The sequence below is a fragment of the Rana temporaria genome, chromosome 4, assembly GCF_905171775.1.
Source record: "Rana temporaria chromosome 4, aRanTem1.1, whole genome shotgun sequence".
Classification (NCBI taxonomy): Eukaryota; Metazoa; Chordata; class Amphibia; order Anura; family Ranidae; genus Rana; species Rana temporaria.
The window spans coordinates 36,703,718-36,722,565 of NC_053492.1; the positions used below are offsets into that span (position 1 = coordinate 36,703,718).

Here is an 18,848-nt window from a genome sequence, read left to right on the forward strand (position 1 = left end):
CCTCTGACAATTGGAGGAAGCTTTATATTCATTGCTAGAATACATTGCTTTCTCTGAGTGTCGATCAGACTCTTTTCCGGGAATGAGACAGGAAGTCTCGCCTTGATCCCGGAACACAGTGCGGTATGCTGTATGTAGCCCCAACTACATACAGTTTATACCGCACATCCAGCGGCCTCACATGTTGGTGAGGTACATAGTTAGTTTTGGGCCAGCTGCAGTTGAGGCGGAGTGCCACACAAAAATGGTTCCATTAAACTGTGGTCCGTTTTACATGCCTCCATCATCCTGCTGCTCTCCTCCTCTCTCCCCGTTACCACCTTTCCTCCCTGCCTGTCAGCTCTTGTGTGTGAGCTATCTCCCCCTCCTGCTGCTTTTTTAGTACCTGCCAGCAAAGTCAGAGTAGGAATACTGGCCGCCCCTCAGTTTTACCAAGGTATACTACACAGAGTAAATGTCTGTTTAAAATGATGCCGCTAAATACTTTATTTCAGATAAGCAGGGATAAGCGGTCAGCACAGCCGTCAAGTGACCTCCCAGCTGATGCAGGAGGCAATCTTAGCCCCTCCCACCGTAGCCTCTCGATCAGGGGAGGAGAGTGGCAGGGAGTTCATATGACTGCGCAAATGGGATCTGGAAAGGTTTAGTGGCATAATTAACCGCCGGGCATCCACGATCCGATCGCTCGTTACAGAGCAAGGACCGGGAGCTGTGTGTGTAAACACACAGCTCCCGGTCCTGTCAGGGGGGAAATTACCTATCGTCTGTTCATACAATGTATGAACAGCGATTTGTCATTTCCCTCAGTCCCACCCCACCCCCCCTTCAGTTAGAACATACTTAACCCCTCCCTCGCCCCCTAGTGTTAACCCCTTCCCTGCCAGTGGCATTTTTATAGTAATCAATGCATTTTTATAGAACTGATCGCTATAAAAATGCCAATGGTCCCAAAAATGTGTCAAAATGTGTCGCCATAATGTTGCAGTACCGATAAAAATCGCTGATCGCCGCCATTACTAGTAAAAATATTAACAAAAATGCCATAAAACTATCCCCTATTTTGTAGACGCTATAACTTTTGCGCAAACCAATCAAACGCTTATTGCGAAATTTTTCGTAAAAAAATGTTGAATACGTATCGGCCTAAACTGAGGAAAGAAATGGCTTTTTATATATATTTTTGGGGATATTTATTACAGCAAAAAGTAAAAAATATTATTTTTTTTCAAAATTGTCGCTCTATTTTTGATCAAATACCACCAAAGCTCTATGTGTGGGGAAAAAAGGACGCCAATTTTGTTTGGGAGCCACGTCGCACGACCACGCAATTGTTAGTTAAAGTGCCGCAGTGCCGAATCGCAAAACGGGGCCCGTTCTTTAAACAGCAATATGGTCCGGGGCTGAAGTGTTTTTTTTTTACATGGTGTACCTATACCTTTATATAACAGAGGGGCTGACGGTAATCCTTTTCTGACTTTCCAACCACCGTTTTTTTTTTTTTTTTTTTTTTTCTGGCTGGTGTTTTTCTGTATAGAAATGTGAGCCCATCTCTCATTTCTCCTGTGTGTTTTTTTTTTTTTTTTAGGTTGTCCAGGTAATTTGAAATCATGCATGTAAATTTGAAAGCCCATCCATATTATCACATTGGTTTTACTTAATCACATTATACAAGGGGTGGCTCTTGAAAAAAAGGACACATGTTTGCACCATTTTACACCCATGTGTTCATTGCCTCTACAAAGTCAGGGATACTATATATCTGAATTGCAATGCCAGCCTGGTTTTGATATGTTCTTCGTTACATTCTGATCTGAAACTAAAGTTTGCTTGTTTGCTGACTTCTTCTGGTTGCAGCCTCTTCAACGATGAGCATGCTGCAGCAGACTGGTGTGTTGGCAGTGTCGCAGCAGGCATGGAGCAAAGTGTCGCACTACACCCAGCACGGTCACAGGTGGGTAAACTGAAGGTCCTTCATCAGTATCAACAGGCTTTAGGCTTGTGTCAATGAGCATGCTTTTGACATCAGTTTGAGCCATTTGAGATCGTTCAGAGCTGATTTTGACCTGTTCAGCCTGTTTTTCTATCTAACGTGTATGAGGAGTAAAGCCGTTTTGAAGCCTACAAGACAGTCGACACTGTTCCTTTTGTATAATAATTTCAGTTGGGTCGCACAAAATTGAACTTGTTGATTAAGGTGTTATAGAGCTGCACGATTAATTGTTAAAGAATCGAGACTGCAATTCTACCCCCCTCCTGATCTTAAAACATTTCCTCCATTCAGTGCAGAGAGTTCTGTGCTAAAGACAGCCTGCCAAGTTTCTCACATCGCTAAAGAGAAACATTGTAATCTATAGTTCTTTTTAGATCAAAGGAATAAACTTCTGTCTGTAAATGAGGTAAGATAAACCACTTAAAGGGTAAGTTCACCTTTACAGAAAAATCTGTAAGGTGTACTTACACAGGACCCCTTACTGACCTGGAGCGTGGAGTTCTCGCGTTATGTGACCTGCTTTGGGGCCCCGTCACAGGCTATGGTCAGCGCCGAGCAAACAATCAGAACCTGCATAGCCCGTCCTGTCAGCGGGGAAGAAGAGTGAAAGCCGAGGGGATTTCTAAGCCCTGGTCCGGTGACACGGCTACAGCAGAACTCGGAACAAGAGATTGCTGCACTCTGGGTCAGCGAGGAGGGGGTCCTGTGTAAGTTCACCTTACAGGTTTTTCTTTAAAGGTGAACTTGCACTTTAAAGACTAATCCTTTTTTTGACATATGGTGCTTACAAGTTTTTAGATCAGTATTTTGGCTAGAAAATTACTATCTATCCAATTAGAGAATAAACTGGCGGTTGTTGCAATATTTTACCCCACACTGTCTTTCTTTTGTCTTGGAGAAAAAATGCACTTGAATGAATAAAAAAATAAACAGTGAAGTTAGCCCAATCTTTTTGTATAATCTGAAAGATGTTACACTGTGAGAATTGTAATCTTTATTCAAAGCAAAAAATTGTGATTCTCATTTTAGACAAAATTGTGCAGCTCTAGTGTATAGCAGCCACAAACATTAAACCTTAGCTTTGCCCTTTAATAACTGTTTTTATATGTTCCTGTCTTGCAGTTGGTTGGAGAGGAATGTTCCTGTGTATTACTCCCAGGCAGTGGAGGTGTTGGGACCAGGGCTGGAAATAATATGGGAGAAGAGTCGTGATGCGGCTATTTACATCGCACAACATTCTTCAACATCTTTTGTATACTTAAAGGACAACCTGCCAAGGTTTATTCAGTGGGTAAGTTGCTCAGATATCTTAGGAGACCTCTTTCCTGCTTCCCTCACTTTTCAGAACTACCTGACATGGATGCATCAGTTAAACATGGGTGAACGCTTTCAGAAAGGGTGTAGAGGAGTATGTGATCCCAGTGTTGGGTGTAATCAGAATAGTGGATAGAATGTCAGGAGCTAAGTATTTGTAAACACGAACAAAAAATGGGTAATACGGCGCACTCTGGTTATGGCTCAAAATAGTGGAAATGGATGGGGGAAGAGGGAAACAGGGTGGTATTAACAGTATATTAGAGGGATTATTAGTCCATGTAATGTCACAATGAATGGATAACTGTTCAAAAAAAGGCTGCCAGTTCAATAAAGTAGAAGTAAAAAAACCTGTAATACAAGAAAAGGAGAGAGATGACAGCGCCCTCTAAGTGCAGTAAGTACGTTTTTAATATAAGGGACAATGAAAATGATTGCACTCACAGGATTGTAGTGAAAGCAGACATGGTAAAAATCATCCGCTCCGACTTCCAGGTGAGATGAAAGGGGGAGAGTAGGTCCAGCGTCACTGTAGTGGACTAGTGTCCGCGGGGCCCCGCTGACCCGACCCGGAAGTGATGTTGTCCACAGTGCACCACTGACCGTGTTCCAGCCATCCGGAAGCATAGTCTCCAGCCTTGTTTCCGGAGGACAGACACGACCGTGGACACCAGTCCACTACAGTGACTCTCTCCCTCTCATCTCGCCCGGAAGTCGGAGCGTATGATCTATACCATGCCTGCTTTCACTACAATCCTGTGAGTGCAATCATTTTCATTGTCCCTTATGTTAAAAATGTACTTACTGCACTTAAAGGGTGCTGTTCTCTCTCCTTTTCTTGCTAAGTATTTGTAGCCTTAGGGGGCACCACATTGGAGATGTAAAATTTTGGCGGTCGTGTAATCGGAAGGGTAGAGAAAATTTTGTGAATAGTATTTACTAACTTATGAAGTTTCCTGTTGGAGGGAGTGTTAGGATGTGGGTGGATGTATCCCAAAACGTAAAGTATTTTCTGCCTTCTATAGCGCAGACTTTCTCAACCTTTCCAACACAGAGGAACCCTTGAAATAACTTTCCAGTCTCAGGGACCCACTGCTAAAAATCACTATCTCTACAACTCATGACACATTAGTGTAATGGTCAGTGGGTAGAACCTTCCTTACATCTTTGGACATTGCGAAAAATTACCCCCTTAACAGATGGTTAAAAAGATCAATGATGTTGGTGAGAACTTATCTGAGAGGGAGAAAGTGCTCATTAAAAGTAAATCCAAATTAAAAGTAGCACTGTAATTCCACATACAAATAAAGTCCACCCTTGGAAGAGTCAAGTCCACAAATTATGATCGGTCCAAAGGTCTGTGATATGTAAATTCTCATAGCTCTAGATTCCGGTACTACAAAAATAAGGGTCAACACCACATGATTTAGTGAAGAACCTCATCCAACAAACTGGGACCCACTGGAACCCGCTTATAACTATTAATCTGCTGTTCTCAGAGTTCATAAATCTCTCTTCCATCCCACCTTGCTCATTGTTCAAGGAGCCTCTAGCAACCACGGGATGAACCCTTGGGTGAGAAAACCTGTTGGAGGATCATTTTGGAAACTGTTATCCTGCTGATAAAGGTTATCCTGATTGTAATCAGAAAGGCAGGGAGAAGATCAGGAGAAAAAAACAATTCTACCATATATAAAGCAGAGATATGCAATTAGCGGACCTCCAGCTGTTGCAAAACTACAAGTCCCATCATGCCTCTGGGTGTCGTACTTGTGGCTGTCAGTCTTGCTATGCCTCATGGGAATTGTAGTTCTGCAACAGCTGCAGGTCCGCTAACTGCATATCCCTGATATAGAGGATCTTGTTGGACTAATATCTTGAGCTGGGTGTAATCAGGAAAGAGAAACGGTCAGAATAGAGAATGTCAAAAACTGAGTATTTTCATTACATCAAGTGTGTGAAACCCAGTAAGGTGTATAATTAGATGGAGGCAGAGAGTTGTGTACCCTCTGGAGATTGAGGTTCGCCGAAAAATTATTGCCTGTCCAATGGGAAGTGGAGGAATGAAGCAAGTGAAAGAATGTCTATTTTGTACAGAGTATTCACAGCTGCTCTGTAGAGATTGTTGGGGAATTGTGACAAGAAAGGTAGCAATAAACCGCTATAGATGGGTACTGATGGTGGAATAAAGTAGTTTGGCATGAGTCGCTTTCAGATGCGTGATTTTGTGTGTTCAATCTGTTTTTATTTTTTTCCCTTTTTAGCTAAATGCCCAGATTCCTGACTCTGTCCACCAGTTTATAGAGTACCTAAAAGAGCTGCTGCTCCTAATCTATCACAGATATCTTGTGCCCGCCACAGTGTATTGTATGACTGCTTTACAGACAGCATGGCAGCAGTACGTTGATTCGTGCAAGTAAGTACATCTATAGCATATGGGTTATAGCTCTGTAAACAATGTAGAGACCTTTTAAAATCTATTTTGAATGTGGCATTCTTCAAAAAAAGGCTAATTTGGTGTGTGTGTGTGTGTGTATGTGTGTATGTGTGTATGTGTGTATGTGTGTGTGTGTGTGTGTATGTGTGTATGTGTGTATGTGTGTATGTGTGTGTGTGTGTGTGTGTGTGTATATATATATATATATAATTTTTTTTTTTTTTATGGTTTAAAGCCAGTATGGCAAACTCGTCTTAAGCAAAAACGTATTTACCTTGGTGTTCCTAAATCCAGGTGCCTGCATTCACTATATTTGGTCTCCCACAGAACATGGAAATGCAATTATTTTAGTAAATATAAACTGCTAAATACCTTTCATCAGCAGTATATAGCAGTCTTGTGACTTCTATCAGTGTCTGGTTAAAGCTTGGAGTTTTCATTCTACTGACCCTCCTATGAGGCTGCAGGACTCCTGACCCTCTGTCTGGACAGTGCTGATTGGCCCTGAGCTGATCACATGCTCCCTCCAAAGAAAATGCGGTCTTTTTTACACAATGCACAGGATTAACCCCTTAGGTTCCACAGTGAGTATAACAAGCATGCTTTACTGCATATACAGACTCATTTTACTGTTGTGGGTTTAGTAACACTTAGGCTTCATTTCCACTGACGTTTTTAGAGCCACTTTTCTGAGCGTTTTTTACAGCTTAAAAACGCCTGTCCATGTTATTCTATGGCATCATGCCCACATAGGCGTTTTTGAGCTGCAAATGGCATAGGCGTTTTTGAGCTGTAAAAAAAAACGCAGGACCAGGGCGTTCTGAAGCTCCAGAGTAGAGCTGTAAAAACGCCAAACGTTAAACGCGCTCAAACGCTACCACAGCGTTTTTGAGCTCCAGCTAAAAAAATGTGTTTTTTTTTTTACAAAATAAACATGGACAGGCGTTTCTAAGCTGTAAAAAAGGCTAACACAAGTGGCTGTAAAAACGCCAGTGGAAATGAAGCCTTAAAGATAAAGCAAGGAGAGTTTATACTATTGCTTTACAAGGCATAGGGCACCACAAATGTGGCTCCTGACATCACCATTATATGTAATGTTGAAGACTGACGACTTGCTAGAGCAAATGTTTAGAGACTTTGACACGAGTGGTTTCCCCTCACATCCTGTCCTTCAAATAGACAGGAAGTCAGTAGAAATATCCCAAATGACACAGTAATGGGATGGAACATTTCAACTCTATCCAGAAAGGCCCATTAATCTGTGTATATCTGTGGCTATGGGGGCAAGCCAGAAGTTTTAACAGTTAGAGGAAAAGAGGCAACAATTGTTTCTCACTTATGCTAATATTGCTGTCTTGTGGTTAATCCAGACTGTTATATTGCATGATTTCCTTTATATTTTAACAAAAACTCACTACTGCTCTTAAGGAGTTGTGTATTTTGTCACCCTTGACCGTAAAGTGGGGGGCGGAGCTCTAATACTAATTTTTTAATGTTCAAATCCAGCCAGATTTTTTAACAGATGAAATGCACAAAAAGGAGCAGTTTAACTAGTCAAAGGATTTGTATTTTGGTCCATTGATTTACTCAGTTTGAGCATTAAATGAGCAGCAGCACACTGAGATCCTCTTTGCTCTCCCCTCCTAGCACATGCCTTGTGTATACAGCACACCTACCATTCCCAGTCCGAGCTTCTGTACAACGGGTGCATTTTAAACTCGCATTTTAGGAACTTATACTGCTTCCAATCACAATATTATATTTTTACATAGGTACAGTATATAGTTTACTTGTGCCAACTATCTATATACCATACCTAGCCAATGCACCTGGAAGATGAAAATTGCTATGCCAGACACTGCTACTCCAGTGATCTCCACTTGCTTCCAAGTCCCGTGCTAAGTGGCTGGTCTGGTATGAACCCAGCAGGTCAACTGCTCAACACAGGCCCCATTCAGAACGCTTTGCATTTTCTCAATGGATGCAAATATACCATACCTAGAATTCAACGTTAACCACTTAAGGTCCAGGCCTACTTTTCAAACTTTAAATAAACATTTTTTTGCTAGAAAATTACTTGGAACCCACAAACATATATCTAGCTATATACAGATAGAGATTTTATCTATCGTTCTAAAAAATATATAATTCCGACAAAATGGAATTTTTTTTTTTCTTTTTTTTTTTTTTCTTTTTTTTTTTCGTTTTTATTCCTATTACAATAATTGTGTTCCTATTGTAATAGGAAAAAAAAAAAGCATGACCGGAGGAGCAGCAGCAATGGGTTATCCAGAAGGAGCCACCTAAGCTGTTAAGTGACACCACTGCTGTCCCTCAGTCCGGTTGAGGCCCACAGGCCACCATTTAGTGATGTCTGTTTTAAAGTCTCAGTTCACTGCCCCAGAGTCTGAAAATGGCAGCTTCTCTCTTACACATGATTTGGTTTGCTTTGCAAATGCCTTTTTTTTTTTTTTTTTTTTTTTTTTATATATATATATTAAGTGTTGATAATTTTTTACTTTAATTTCTTTTCAGTGGGGAGGTAACTTGGGACTGCACACGAGGCCACCTGACCAGCATCACCCAATCTTCATGGACATTTGTCCAGAACACCACATTGGCCATCAAGGACTGGGCTGTGGCCATGATATCAAGTCATTAGATGCTAGCGGCTGTGACTACAAAATGGACAGACGATGGCTTAATTTGGCTTTTACTCAAATCCCGTAACACTTCTGTGAAAAGTCGTAGCTGTGATGGGACCAGCGTGAACAATCTGGGATGAGAAGAGAAGCCAATGAGATTCCCCTGTAACTTGTATTCCACAGCTGCTTTCTCCACCCCTTGTTCCAGAACATATTGAAGGAATCTGGCAGAGCCATGGTTTTACCAAGTTCTCCTGGGTCTTTGGGACAGATGATGTAGAAGCATTCATCAATCTTTTGTTCTCCGGGGATGTGTTGGACTTTGACATCGGTGGCACAATCTACTGTTTTCCTGTGGACTTGGGTCTTAATTTTTGTTTGTTTTTATAAGTGTGGTTTGTCTCTGTGGCTTGTCTGCATCAGCCATCTTGCGTTCAGTGCGCAGTCGTGAGTGTTGTGTGCAAGTCAGTCTTAAATGTCTGTTACTCTCATCCCAACATTCTGTTGTACAGGCAACATGGATCTTTGTTTTTAGCCAAATAAAGAAATTTTTGTTTTTCTGTCTGCTTGCTCAGGCTGTTAAACCATATTATATGTCCCAGTCTGGAAGCTACTACTATGGTTGACGTTGAGAAGTATGCATTGACTCATTCTACTCTGGCTTCATATCATACTTGGTTAAATAAAATCATCAGTATTTCAGAACACAACACAGTGTGTATGTTTTAGCAGTGTGAGCTATGTAAGTTTAGTCTTTTTTTTTTTTTATTTTATTTTTTTTTTTTTTTTCAGGTACGGTATTTTAGCCTCTTGGATCCTGTTCTCATATTGGGTAGCTGGAGCAAGCATTCCCACTACCCAGTTTTTAAAGAGTGTTTATCTTGCGATTTTGTGTCACATAGGGCCAGCCCATTCACTTGAATCGGCTGCCCTGTGTATGCATGTTGCCGGAAAAGAAGCTCCTGTTTCTTTTTGAGCGACAAGCTTCAGGCAAATTATTAAAGGTGCGGTTTGACGTGCGATGATCGTGGCAGAATTGCATTGCGTTTGGGGTGCCATTAAAGGATAATGGCACACAAATGTGCATTGTGCAGCAATTGCTGTGCAATTTGGAATCCTAGGCAGAATCTCCATGACTCTGCTCATAATTCCAAATCGGGAAGTGTGGCTAGCCTAGGAATCTCTCCAATGTGATATCTCTCTTTTCCTAATGTATTCTCTGATATGTCAAATTACATACAAATGCAACAGCGAGAATGAGGCCATTTGATAGTGGTTGCAGTATGTCGGGGCTCGACAAATCCCGGTCGCCATGGTGACTAGAAATAGGGTCCTGGCGACTTGACTTGGCTTTTTTTTTTTTTTGAGCTGGCGCCATCTGGTGGTGAGCCGTTGGTATTACAAGTTATTACCACCAGATGTGTAAGCTGGCGCCATCTGGTGGTGGCCGTTGGTATTACAAGTTAAGCATTACAAGTTAAACAGCAATTCTAATGTCATTTTTCACTATTTTCACTGCCATCTTCTTCCCTCTAATTAGAACCCCCAAACATTATATATATTTTTTATCCTAACACCCTAGAGCAGGGATCCTCAAACTACGGCCCTCCAGCTGTTGCAAAACTACAAATCCCATGAGGCATTGCAAAACTCTGACATTCACAGACATGACTAGGCATGATGGGAATTGTAGTTCCTGAACACCTGGAGGGCCGTAGTTTGAAGACCCCTGCCCTAGAGAATAAAATGGCGATCGTTGCAATACTTTCTGTCATGCCGTATTTGCGCAGCGGTCTTACAAGCGCACTTTTTTGGGAAAAAATTACACTTTTTAATTAAATAAGACAACAGTAAAGTTATCCCCATTTTTTTTTTTTTTTTTTTTTTTTTTTTATATTCTGAAAGATAATGTTGCGCTGAGTAAATTGATACCCAACATGTCACGCTTCAAAATTACGTCCGCTCGTGGAATGGCGACAAACTTTTACCCTTTAAAATCTCCATAGGCGTTGTTTAAAAAATTCTACAGGTTGCATGTTTTGAGTTACAGAGGAGGTCTAGGACGAGAATTATTGCTCTCGCTCTACCAATCGCGGCGATACCGCACATGTGTGGTTTGAACACCGTTTACATATGCGGGCGCTGCTCGCGTATGTGTTCGCTTCTGTGCGCAAGCTCGTCGGGACAGGGCGCGTTTTCTGGCTCCTAACTTTAGCTGGCTCCTAGATTCCAAGCAAATTTGTCAACCCCTGCAGTATGTAGACTGAGACCTTCCACCATAGTCTCTGGGGGTTGGAGGCCAATTAGTGACTGTTTAAACTCCTCTTAGACTGATTGGGTACTTCAAGTAAGAGTAAAGTGTATGGCTAGAAAAAAATAATAATCTGTATATAGTATATCTGCAATACATACACATTTCCCCAAGTTTTATTTCTTTTAAAATGCAGAAAAATACATTGTGACCTGCTAAGAAATCGAATGAGCACTGCTCCATGATTTGTCCTCTTTTGACTACAGAACACTTCTCCCCTTATGTTGATGAATGGATGATCTGGAGTCGAGCAAATGAGAACAATGTCTGCTCAAACAAGAGCTCAGTGAATTTCTTTGGAGATAACTGGTAGTTTTCTGTACTTGCAGCAGATATGCCACGGGTTCTTTAAAAAGATGGAAATGTCTTGCAAACCTTACTGGGTATTTGAAGGGAACACAAGTTAACCATAACCACTTGACCGCCAGAAGATTACCCTCTTCATGACCAGGCCTTTTTTTTTTGCTATACGACGTTGCGTCACTTTAACTGACAATTGTGCGGTCATGCATAACTGTACATAAAAAAAAAAGACAAATTTATTTCCCCACAAGCAGAGTTTTTTTATTTTTTGCACTATTAACAAAAAAGGAAGACAATGTTGAAAAAATATATTTTCTTTCTGCTATAAAATCTAGCCCAATAAAAAAAAATGTAAATACATTTTCTTTATAAAGTTTGAACAATATGTATTCTACATATTTTTGTTAAAAATCCCAATAAGCCTGTTACTGATTTGCGCAGAAGTTTTAGCGCCTACAAACTATGGTATGTACGGTATACTGTAATTATATAATTTATACTTGTAATGGTGGCGATCAGTGACTTATAGTGGGACTGCAATATTGCTGCAAACATTCTGACACTGATGTTTGGGGCATGAATACAGTAATCGGTACTAAATTTATGCACTGTCACTGCAAATAACACTGAGTGGGAAGGGGTTAAACATCTAGGGTGATCAAAGGATTAACTATGTGCTTGGCCAGTGTTTTTATTTTAAACTACCGTATTTGCCGGCGTATAAGACGGCCCCCTAATTTTCCAGCTAAAATGTTGGTTTTGGGATATACTCACCGTATAAGAACATGCCTTGCTGTGCCGTTCCATTCCCTACCTTCTCCTGTTTGCAGCGTACAGACGGCGGCCATCTATTATTCAAAAGCCGCGCCTCCTTCACAGGCTGTTCCGTGATAGGCAGAACACTAATTTTCCCAGAAGAGCCTCTGTTCAGTGTTTCGCCTATCACGGATGTCCTCTCGTCCGAGGCTGAGTCTACAAACTATCTTTCCTGCAAATGAAATAATTTACGTTGATTTTATTTTTTACCAAAGAAATGTAGCAGAATATAGTTGACCTAAACTTATGAAAAATTTATGAATATTTATATTTGCAAACTATTATAACAGAAATGAAGAAACAGAATTTTTTTTTTTGTTTTTTTTTTTTTTGTTTTAGCAAAAAAATGTAAATGCCATCAAAAGAAAGCTCTATTTATGTTGGGGGGGGGGGAGCTAAATTTTTTTTTTTAGTTGCAGTGTTGCATGACCGTGTAATTGTCATTTAAAGTAAGACAGTGCTGAAAATTGGCCTGGGCAGGAAGGTGATGAAAGTGCCTGGTTTTGAAGTGGTTAAAGTGGTTGTAAACCCTTACAGACCACTGTTACCTACAGGTAAGCCTAGATTAAGGCTTACCTGTAGGTGGCTGGACTCCGGGATAAGCAAATATTGTATACATTTCAGGTGCCATGTGTATTTTTTATTTTTTTCATGCTTTTGCGTATTTCTTCTAGCTCTGTTCTGTAAATCCAGTATGAAACTTGGAGCTTTATGTGATGGACTGCTCCCTACTGCTTTCGCTTTGGATGAGGCGATTGGTCTGGTTTCTACCCCCTTCTTGTAGTTTTCTGTAGGCAGTTGGCAATGGGTGGGGTTTGTTGGGTTTCTACCACAGTTCTGCTTTCTGCACATTGCAACACTGTAATGTAATCTCCTACTTTTTAGAAGCGAAGAACTGGGTTTTGCAAAGGCATTTGACACACACAGAGGATTGTGTATTATACATATAAACACTGGGTTTAATGATGGGTTGAAAATTTATTAAAAATGAAAAAAATCCCATGTACATACGGTAAGTATTCACAGCCTTTGCTCAATACGTTGTTGAAGCACCTTTTGGCACCAATTACAGTCTCGAGTCTTTTTGAGTATGATGCTACAAACTTGGCACACCTATTTTTGGGCAGTTTCACCCATTTGTCTTTGCAGGAGCTCCATCAGGTTGGATTGGGGGGGGGGGGGGTGAGCTAGTGCATAGCCATTTTCAGATTTCTTCAGTGATGTTTAATCGTGTTCAAGTCTGGGCTCAGTGTTGTTTCATTGTCACTCCTTTGTTATTTTGGTTGTTGTCCTGTTGAAAGATGAAACTTTGCCCCAGTCTGAGGACCAGAGTGCTTTGAAACAGGTTTTTCTCAAGGATATCTCTGTACATTTCTGCATTCATTTTTCCCCTTGATCCTGACTAATCTCCCAGTTCCTACTGCTGAAAAACATCCCACACCATGATGCTACCACCACCATGCTTCACTGTAGGGATGGTATTGGCCAGGTGATGACCAGTGCCTGGTTTCCACTACACATGACGCTTGCCATTCAGGCCAAAGAGTTCAATCTTTGTTTCATCAGACCAGAGAATTATGTTTCTTATGGTCTGAGAATCCTTTTAGCCAACTCCAGGTTGGCTGTCATGTGCCTTTTACTGAGGAGTGGCTTCTGTCTGGCCACTCTACCATAGAGGCTTGATTGGTGGAGTGCTGCAGAGATTTTTGTTTTTCTGAAAGGTTCTCCTCTCTCCACAGAGAAACGCTGGAGCTCCGTCAGAGTGACCATCGGGTTCTTGGTCACCCCCTGACTAAGGCCCTTCTACCCCGATCGCTCAGTTTGGCCAAGTGGCCCGCTCTAGGAAGAGTCCTGGTGGTTCCAAACGTCTTCCATTTACAAATGATGGAGGCCACTGTGCTCATTGGGACCCTTAATACTGCAGAAATGTTTCTGTACCTCGATACAATCCTGTCTCAGAGGTCTACAGACTATTCTTTGGACTTTATGGCTTGGTTTGTGCTCTGACATGCACTGTTAACTGTAAAACCATATATAGACAGGTGTGTGCCCTTCCAAATCATGTCCAACTGAATTTACTACAGGTGGACTCCAATCCAGTTGTAGAAACACCTCAAGGATGATTAGTGGAAACAGAATGCACCTGAGCTCAATTTTGAGTGTCATGGCAAAGGCTGTGACTACTTATCTACATGGGATATTTATTTTATTTATTTTTTGAGATTTTTAATGATTTCAAACACATTTCTTTCCCATTGCCATTATGGGGTATTGTTTGTAGAATTTTGAGGAAAATAATGAATTTAATCAATTTGGGAATAAGGCTGTAACAACAACATGAGGGAAAAGTGAAGTGCTGTGAATACTTAGTGAATGCACTTTATTATGGTGAAAAAAGTCTCGTATGACAGAATACTACTTTCCATGTTTGTAGCTACAGGCCCGGATTCAGCTACAATGGTGTATCTATCGGCGGGTGTAACGTGTCTCAGATACCTTACGCCGCCGTAAATTAGGGCGCAAGTTCCGTATTCAGAAAGAACTTGCGCCCTAAGTTAAGGCGGCGTAGCGTATGTGATCCGGTGTAAGCCTGCCTAATTCAAATGTGGGCGTGTTTTATTTAAATTACATGTGACCCCACGTATTTTTTTTTTTTTTACGAACGGCGCATGCGCTGTCCGTGAATGTATACCAGTGCGCATGCTCCAAATTAACCTGCAAAAAGCCAATGCTTTCGACGTGAACGTAAATTACGCCCAGCCCTATTCGCGAACAACTATGCAAACGACGGAAAATACGACGCTGGCCCGACGTCCATACTTAACATATGATACCCCTCATATAGCAGGGGTAACTTTACGCCGGAAAAAGCATAACGTAAACAATGCGTTTCTGAATCGGCGTATCTACCTAATTTGCATATTCCTCGCGTAAATCTACGGAAGCGCCACCTAGCGGCCAGCGTGAATATGCAGCCTAAGATACGACGGTGTAAGAGACTTACGCCGGTCGGATCTTAGGGAAATCTATGCGTAATTGATTCTATGAATCAGTCGCGTAGATACGACCCCGCAACTCAGAGTTACGACGGCGTATCCGGAGATACGCTGTCGTAACTCATATCTGAATCCGGGCCATAGTCTATAATTCCCTAATACCCATCCAAATTTAATACCCTCAATATGAGGTGTCGCCTTTAATGTCTCTCTTTAGAGGACTGGGCTCTAGGGTCCAGCACTTTTGCTTTTTTTTTTTTTTACAAACGCTAAAAGGTCTGACAGAGTCTTTTATAAGGCCCAGGGAAGAGGCATCCTTTAAGTAGGAACCCATATCCCTGAAGGTTAGCACACAATACCAATCTTGATGGGTAAAGATTGGTTTTGGTCTGATTTTCAGCAAACCTGTGGCATGGATGAGGTAAGCAGGAAAAAGGTATTAAGCATTTTACCTTAAAGTGGAGTTCCACCCATAAATATAACATCACATCAGTTTTTAAAAAAATTCATTAGTCCTTTACGAAATTTTTTTTTTTTTTTTTTTTTTTTTAGATGCCTTCAAAGTGTTGTTGCTAGGCAGAATAGTTAATCTTCCCACTTCCTGCACCTAGGTGTTTAATGCTTCCTAACCTACACCGCACAGACTCCTGGGAATGTAGTGGGTGTAACTTTCCAGGAGTCTGTGCATTCCCCAGTCTCAAAGAATCATGTGACTTGGACAGCACAGGTGCTGAAACCTGATCTGACACTGCTTGTGCAGCACTGAGCATGTGCTAGATCTGCAAGGCTGAAATCCAGGAAGTCCTACAGTCTGGCTTCATGATGCCCACACTTAAGATGTCCCCAGTCAATTTCTATTTTATAGAGACAAGCCTAGGTCATCTACTAGATGCTGCGAAAGCGTGCATAACAAAGAATTGGAAGTCACCAACCCCACCCACAATAGAGATGTGGATAAACAAAGTAAAAGAAATCAGTAAATTAGAAGAACTAGTACAAACAGCACAACAGCGAAAGGAAAGATACTTAAGAATATGGTCCTCCTGGAAATCCTTCCTGGACTCAAGGGATGGAGGGGGGGAGGGTGGGAGTGCGGGATAACGGAGAGAGCTTAGATGGATTTTTTTATTTTTTTTGAACTCCCCTTTTTTTTTATTTTATTTTTTTTCTATTATCATTTACTTAATTGCATGGGTTTTTTTTTTTTTTTTTTTTTTTTCCTTTTTTTATTTTCCCCTTTCTTTTTCTCAGCTGGGTAGTAGTGCCTAGGACCGCACTTACAGGTTAGAGGGGATGCATAACAGGATGCAGATGCATGCATAGTGGATTTATTTGAATGGTATATATACTGAGTTGCGCACCATAATAGTATCATAACAGTAATAAGCACTAGTACGATTGTACAATGTATTATTAATTTATATTTAAATAAAAATGGAGGTCTAAATCCAATTTCTATTTTATAAAGTGTCTAAATGCTGTAACAACCTAACAAAACGGACCTTAGTTTACAGACTAACTTTACTAGAATACATTAAGCTTGTGTATTACAGGGGTATTTATATTTAAAAAGTGAAATTGTGTCCGGAACTCCACTTTAAATGTTTCCGCGTAAGTGGGTGTCTTCTCTAATTTCGTCACTAGAGGGAGTAAAGAGTCGCGTTTACTCACCAAGCTAAAGACAGTGTCAGGTCGTTTCAGACAGCACACTCTCCACTGCAGAGCTCTGCCAGGGAGCGATCAGTTCCTTCCTCACTGCCATGATGCAGGAGAACCCTGCTTCCTCTCAGGACACCAAACCCCCCTGGGTCGGGCGTGCTTTATGGGGGCAAAAGAGGAAGGGGCGGGTTGCGAGCAAGTTTATGCATGGCAGTGTAAGCAGGCAGAAGCAGATAAAAGCCTCTCAAGCCTGCAGCTCTCCCCTGATCAGGGACACACCGACTCGCAAGGGCACGTAAGGTCTCTATGTGAAATAGCAATAGTCCTGCGTGCCACCACTCCTATAGGCTTAAATGTAATGAATACAAATAAAGCTGCTAGCGTGAAACACCTCTCATAAATGTGTGCCAAATTAAATGAATAAATAAAATGCAGCGCTGAGAAACTTAGTAGTGAGTGTCCAGTAAGTGATACAAAATGATAAAAATACCAGAAAATTAAATGTACAGTGCAAATTGCATAATCAATGGGATGCATAATCGTGCAACACAGTGCAAAAACATGCATAAATATCAAAAAATGGTGATAAACAATAAATCCTAAAGAATGAATATATTGACACACAAGTCCTTGTATAAATATTCTTTAAAGGATCACTAAACAAAAACATTTTATTGGCTAAAATGTATGTCTGCAGGGAATACAGACTGAATACCTAGCTGCTTCCTGTTAAAAACGCTTTAAAATAGATTAAATCGTTACATGTAATCTACCTGTGCCTTCCAGTGTAATTTCTTCTTTTCATTTCCTCTATCGCTGTGCGCGTTCCTGTGATTGACGTTGCCGTAAAGCATTGAACTACATTTCCCGGCGTCCTTTGCGGTTCGCGCATGCGCAGTTTAAAAAAACGGGCGGGAGCGATCGTTCATGTTTATACACTAAACCGCCCACTATACCGCCCAATGATTAATATTCATGATCGTATACCCACCCACACAGCCATTCTGAGCACACGGAGGAAGCAGCAGCAAAACGAAGCACAGGACAATGGTAAGTTTTAAAAGTTATGTATTTTCACCCACTGTATAAATTCAAAAAGAAACTTACATTGATGATAAATATAAGATTGTTTTTTAATTTCAAATATGGGCATATATTTAAAAAAAAAAAAAACGAATAAATACACTAATGAATTAATAAATTAAATAATACATGTAATATTTTATAATGAAAATTATGGGCATAGATTTAAAAAAAAAAAAAAGAATAGATTAATTAATAAATGAAATAATGCATATAATATTATTTTATAATAAACAATATGGGCATAGATTGAAAACAAAGAGTAAATGCTCATAAATATAATTATATTTTATACTATTAAATATGGTCTAATAAAACAAAAAAAGGAATAAATAGAATTATGAATTCTTAAATAAATTAATAATTGATATATGTTATAACGTTTACTTTAGTGTTGTTTAATAATAGCATAGTTGATTGCATATACAATCGAGATAACATAAATTTAAAGAAAAATGAATAATATGAAACAAACTCATAAATTTCAAATCATAATCAATATGAAAAAAAAAAAAACATTAACGATAATAAAGATCTAATAATTTGGTATTAGTGGGAGGAATAGTCATAGGGATAAATAGTGCCCCATCATTGGTATCAGTTGGAGGAATAGTGTCCCATCATTTGTGTCATTAGGATAAATAGTGCCGCGTCATTGATATCATTGGGAGGAATAGTGTCCCATCATTGGTATCAGTGGGAGGAATAGTGTCCCATCATTGGTATCATTGGGAGGAATAGTGTCCCATCATTTGTGTCATTAGGATAAATAGTGCCCCATCATTGATATCATTGGGAGGAATAGTCTCCCATCATTGGTATCATTGGGAGGAATAATGTCCCATCATTGGTATCATTGGGAGGAATAGTGTCCCATCATTGGGAGGAATAGTGTCCCATCATTGGTATCAGTAGGAGGAATCGTGTCCCATCATTGGTATCATTGGGAGGAATAGTGTCCCATCATTGGTATCAGTAGGAGAAATCGTGTCCCATCATTGGTATCAGTAGGAGGAATCGTGTCCCATCATTAGTATCAGTAGGAGGAATCGTGTCCCATCATTGTATCAATGGGAGGAATAATGTCCCATCATTGGTATCAGTGTGAGGAATAGTCTCCCAATATTGTTATCATAGGGAGAAATAGTGCCCCGTCATTGGTGTCAGTGGGAGGAATAGTGTCCCATCATTGGTATCAGTAGGAGGAATAGTGTCCCATCATTGGTATCAGTAGGAGGAATAGTGTTCCATCATTGGTATCAGTAGGAGGAATAATGTCCCATCATTGGAAGGA

The 18,848-nt window shown here is 40.5% G+C and overlaps 1 protein-coding gene across 1 annotated transcript in view; it reads left to right on the top strand.

The window, feature by feature from the left end:
* Positions 1 to 9,096, top strand: part of TMEM214 (transmembrane protein 214) — a 41,817-nt gene extending 32,721 nt beyond the window's left edge. The window contains exons 14-17 of the mRNA XM_040348251.1: positions 1,855 to 1,951; positions 3,113 to 3,281; positions 5,569 to 5,720; positions 8,277 to 9,096. Of these exons, the coding sequence (XP_040204185.1) occupies positions 1,855 to 1,951; positions 3,113 to 3,281; positions 5,569 to 5,720; positions 8,277 to 8,403 (545 nt within the window). The 3' untranslated portion in view covers positions 8,404 to 9,096. The remainder of the gene's footprint in view (positions 1 to 1,854; positions 1,952 to 3,112; positions 3,282 to 5,568; positions 5,721 to 8,276) is intronic.
* The last annotated feature ends 9,752 nt before the right edge of the window (positions 9,097 to 18,848 follow it).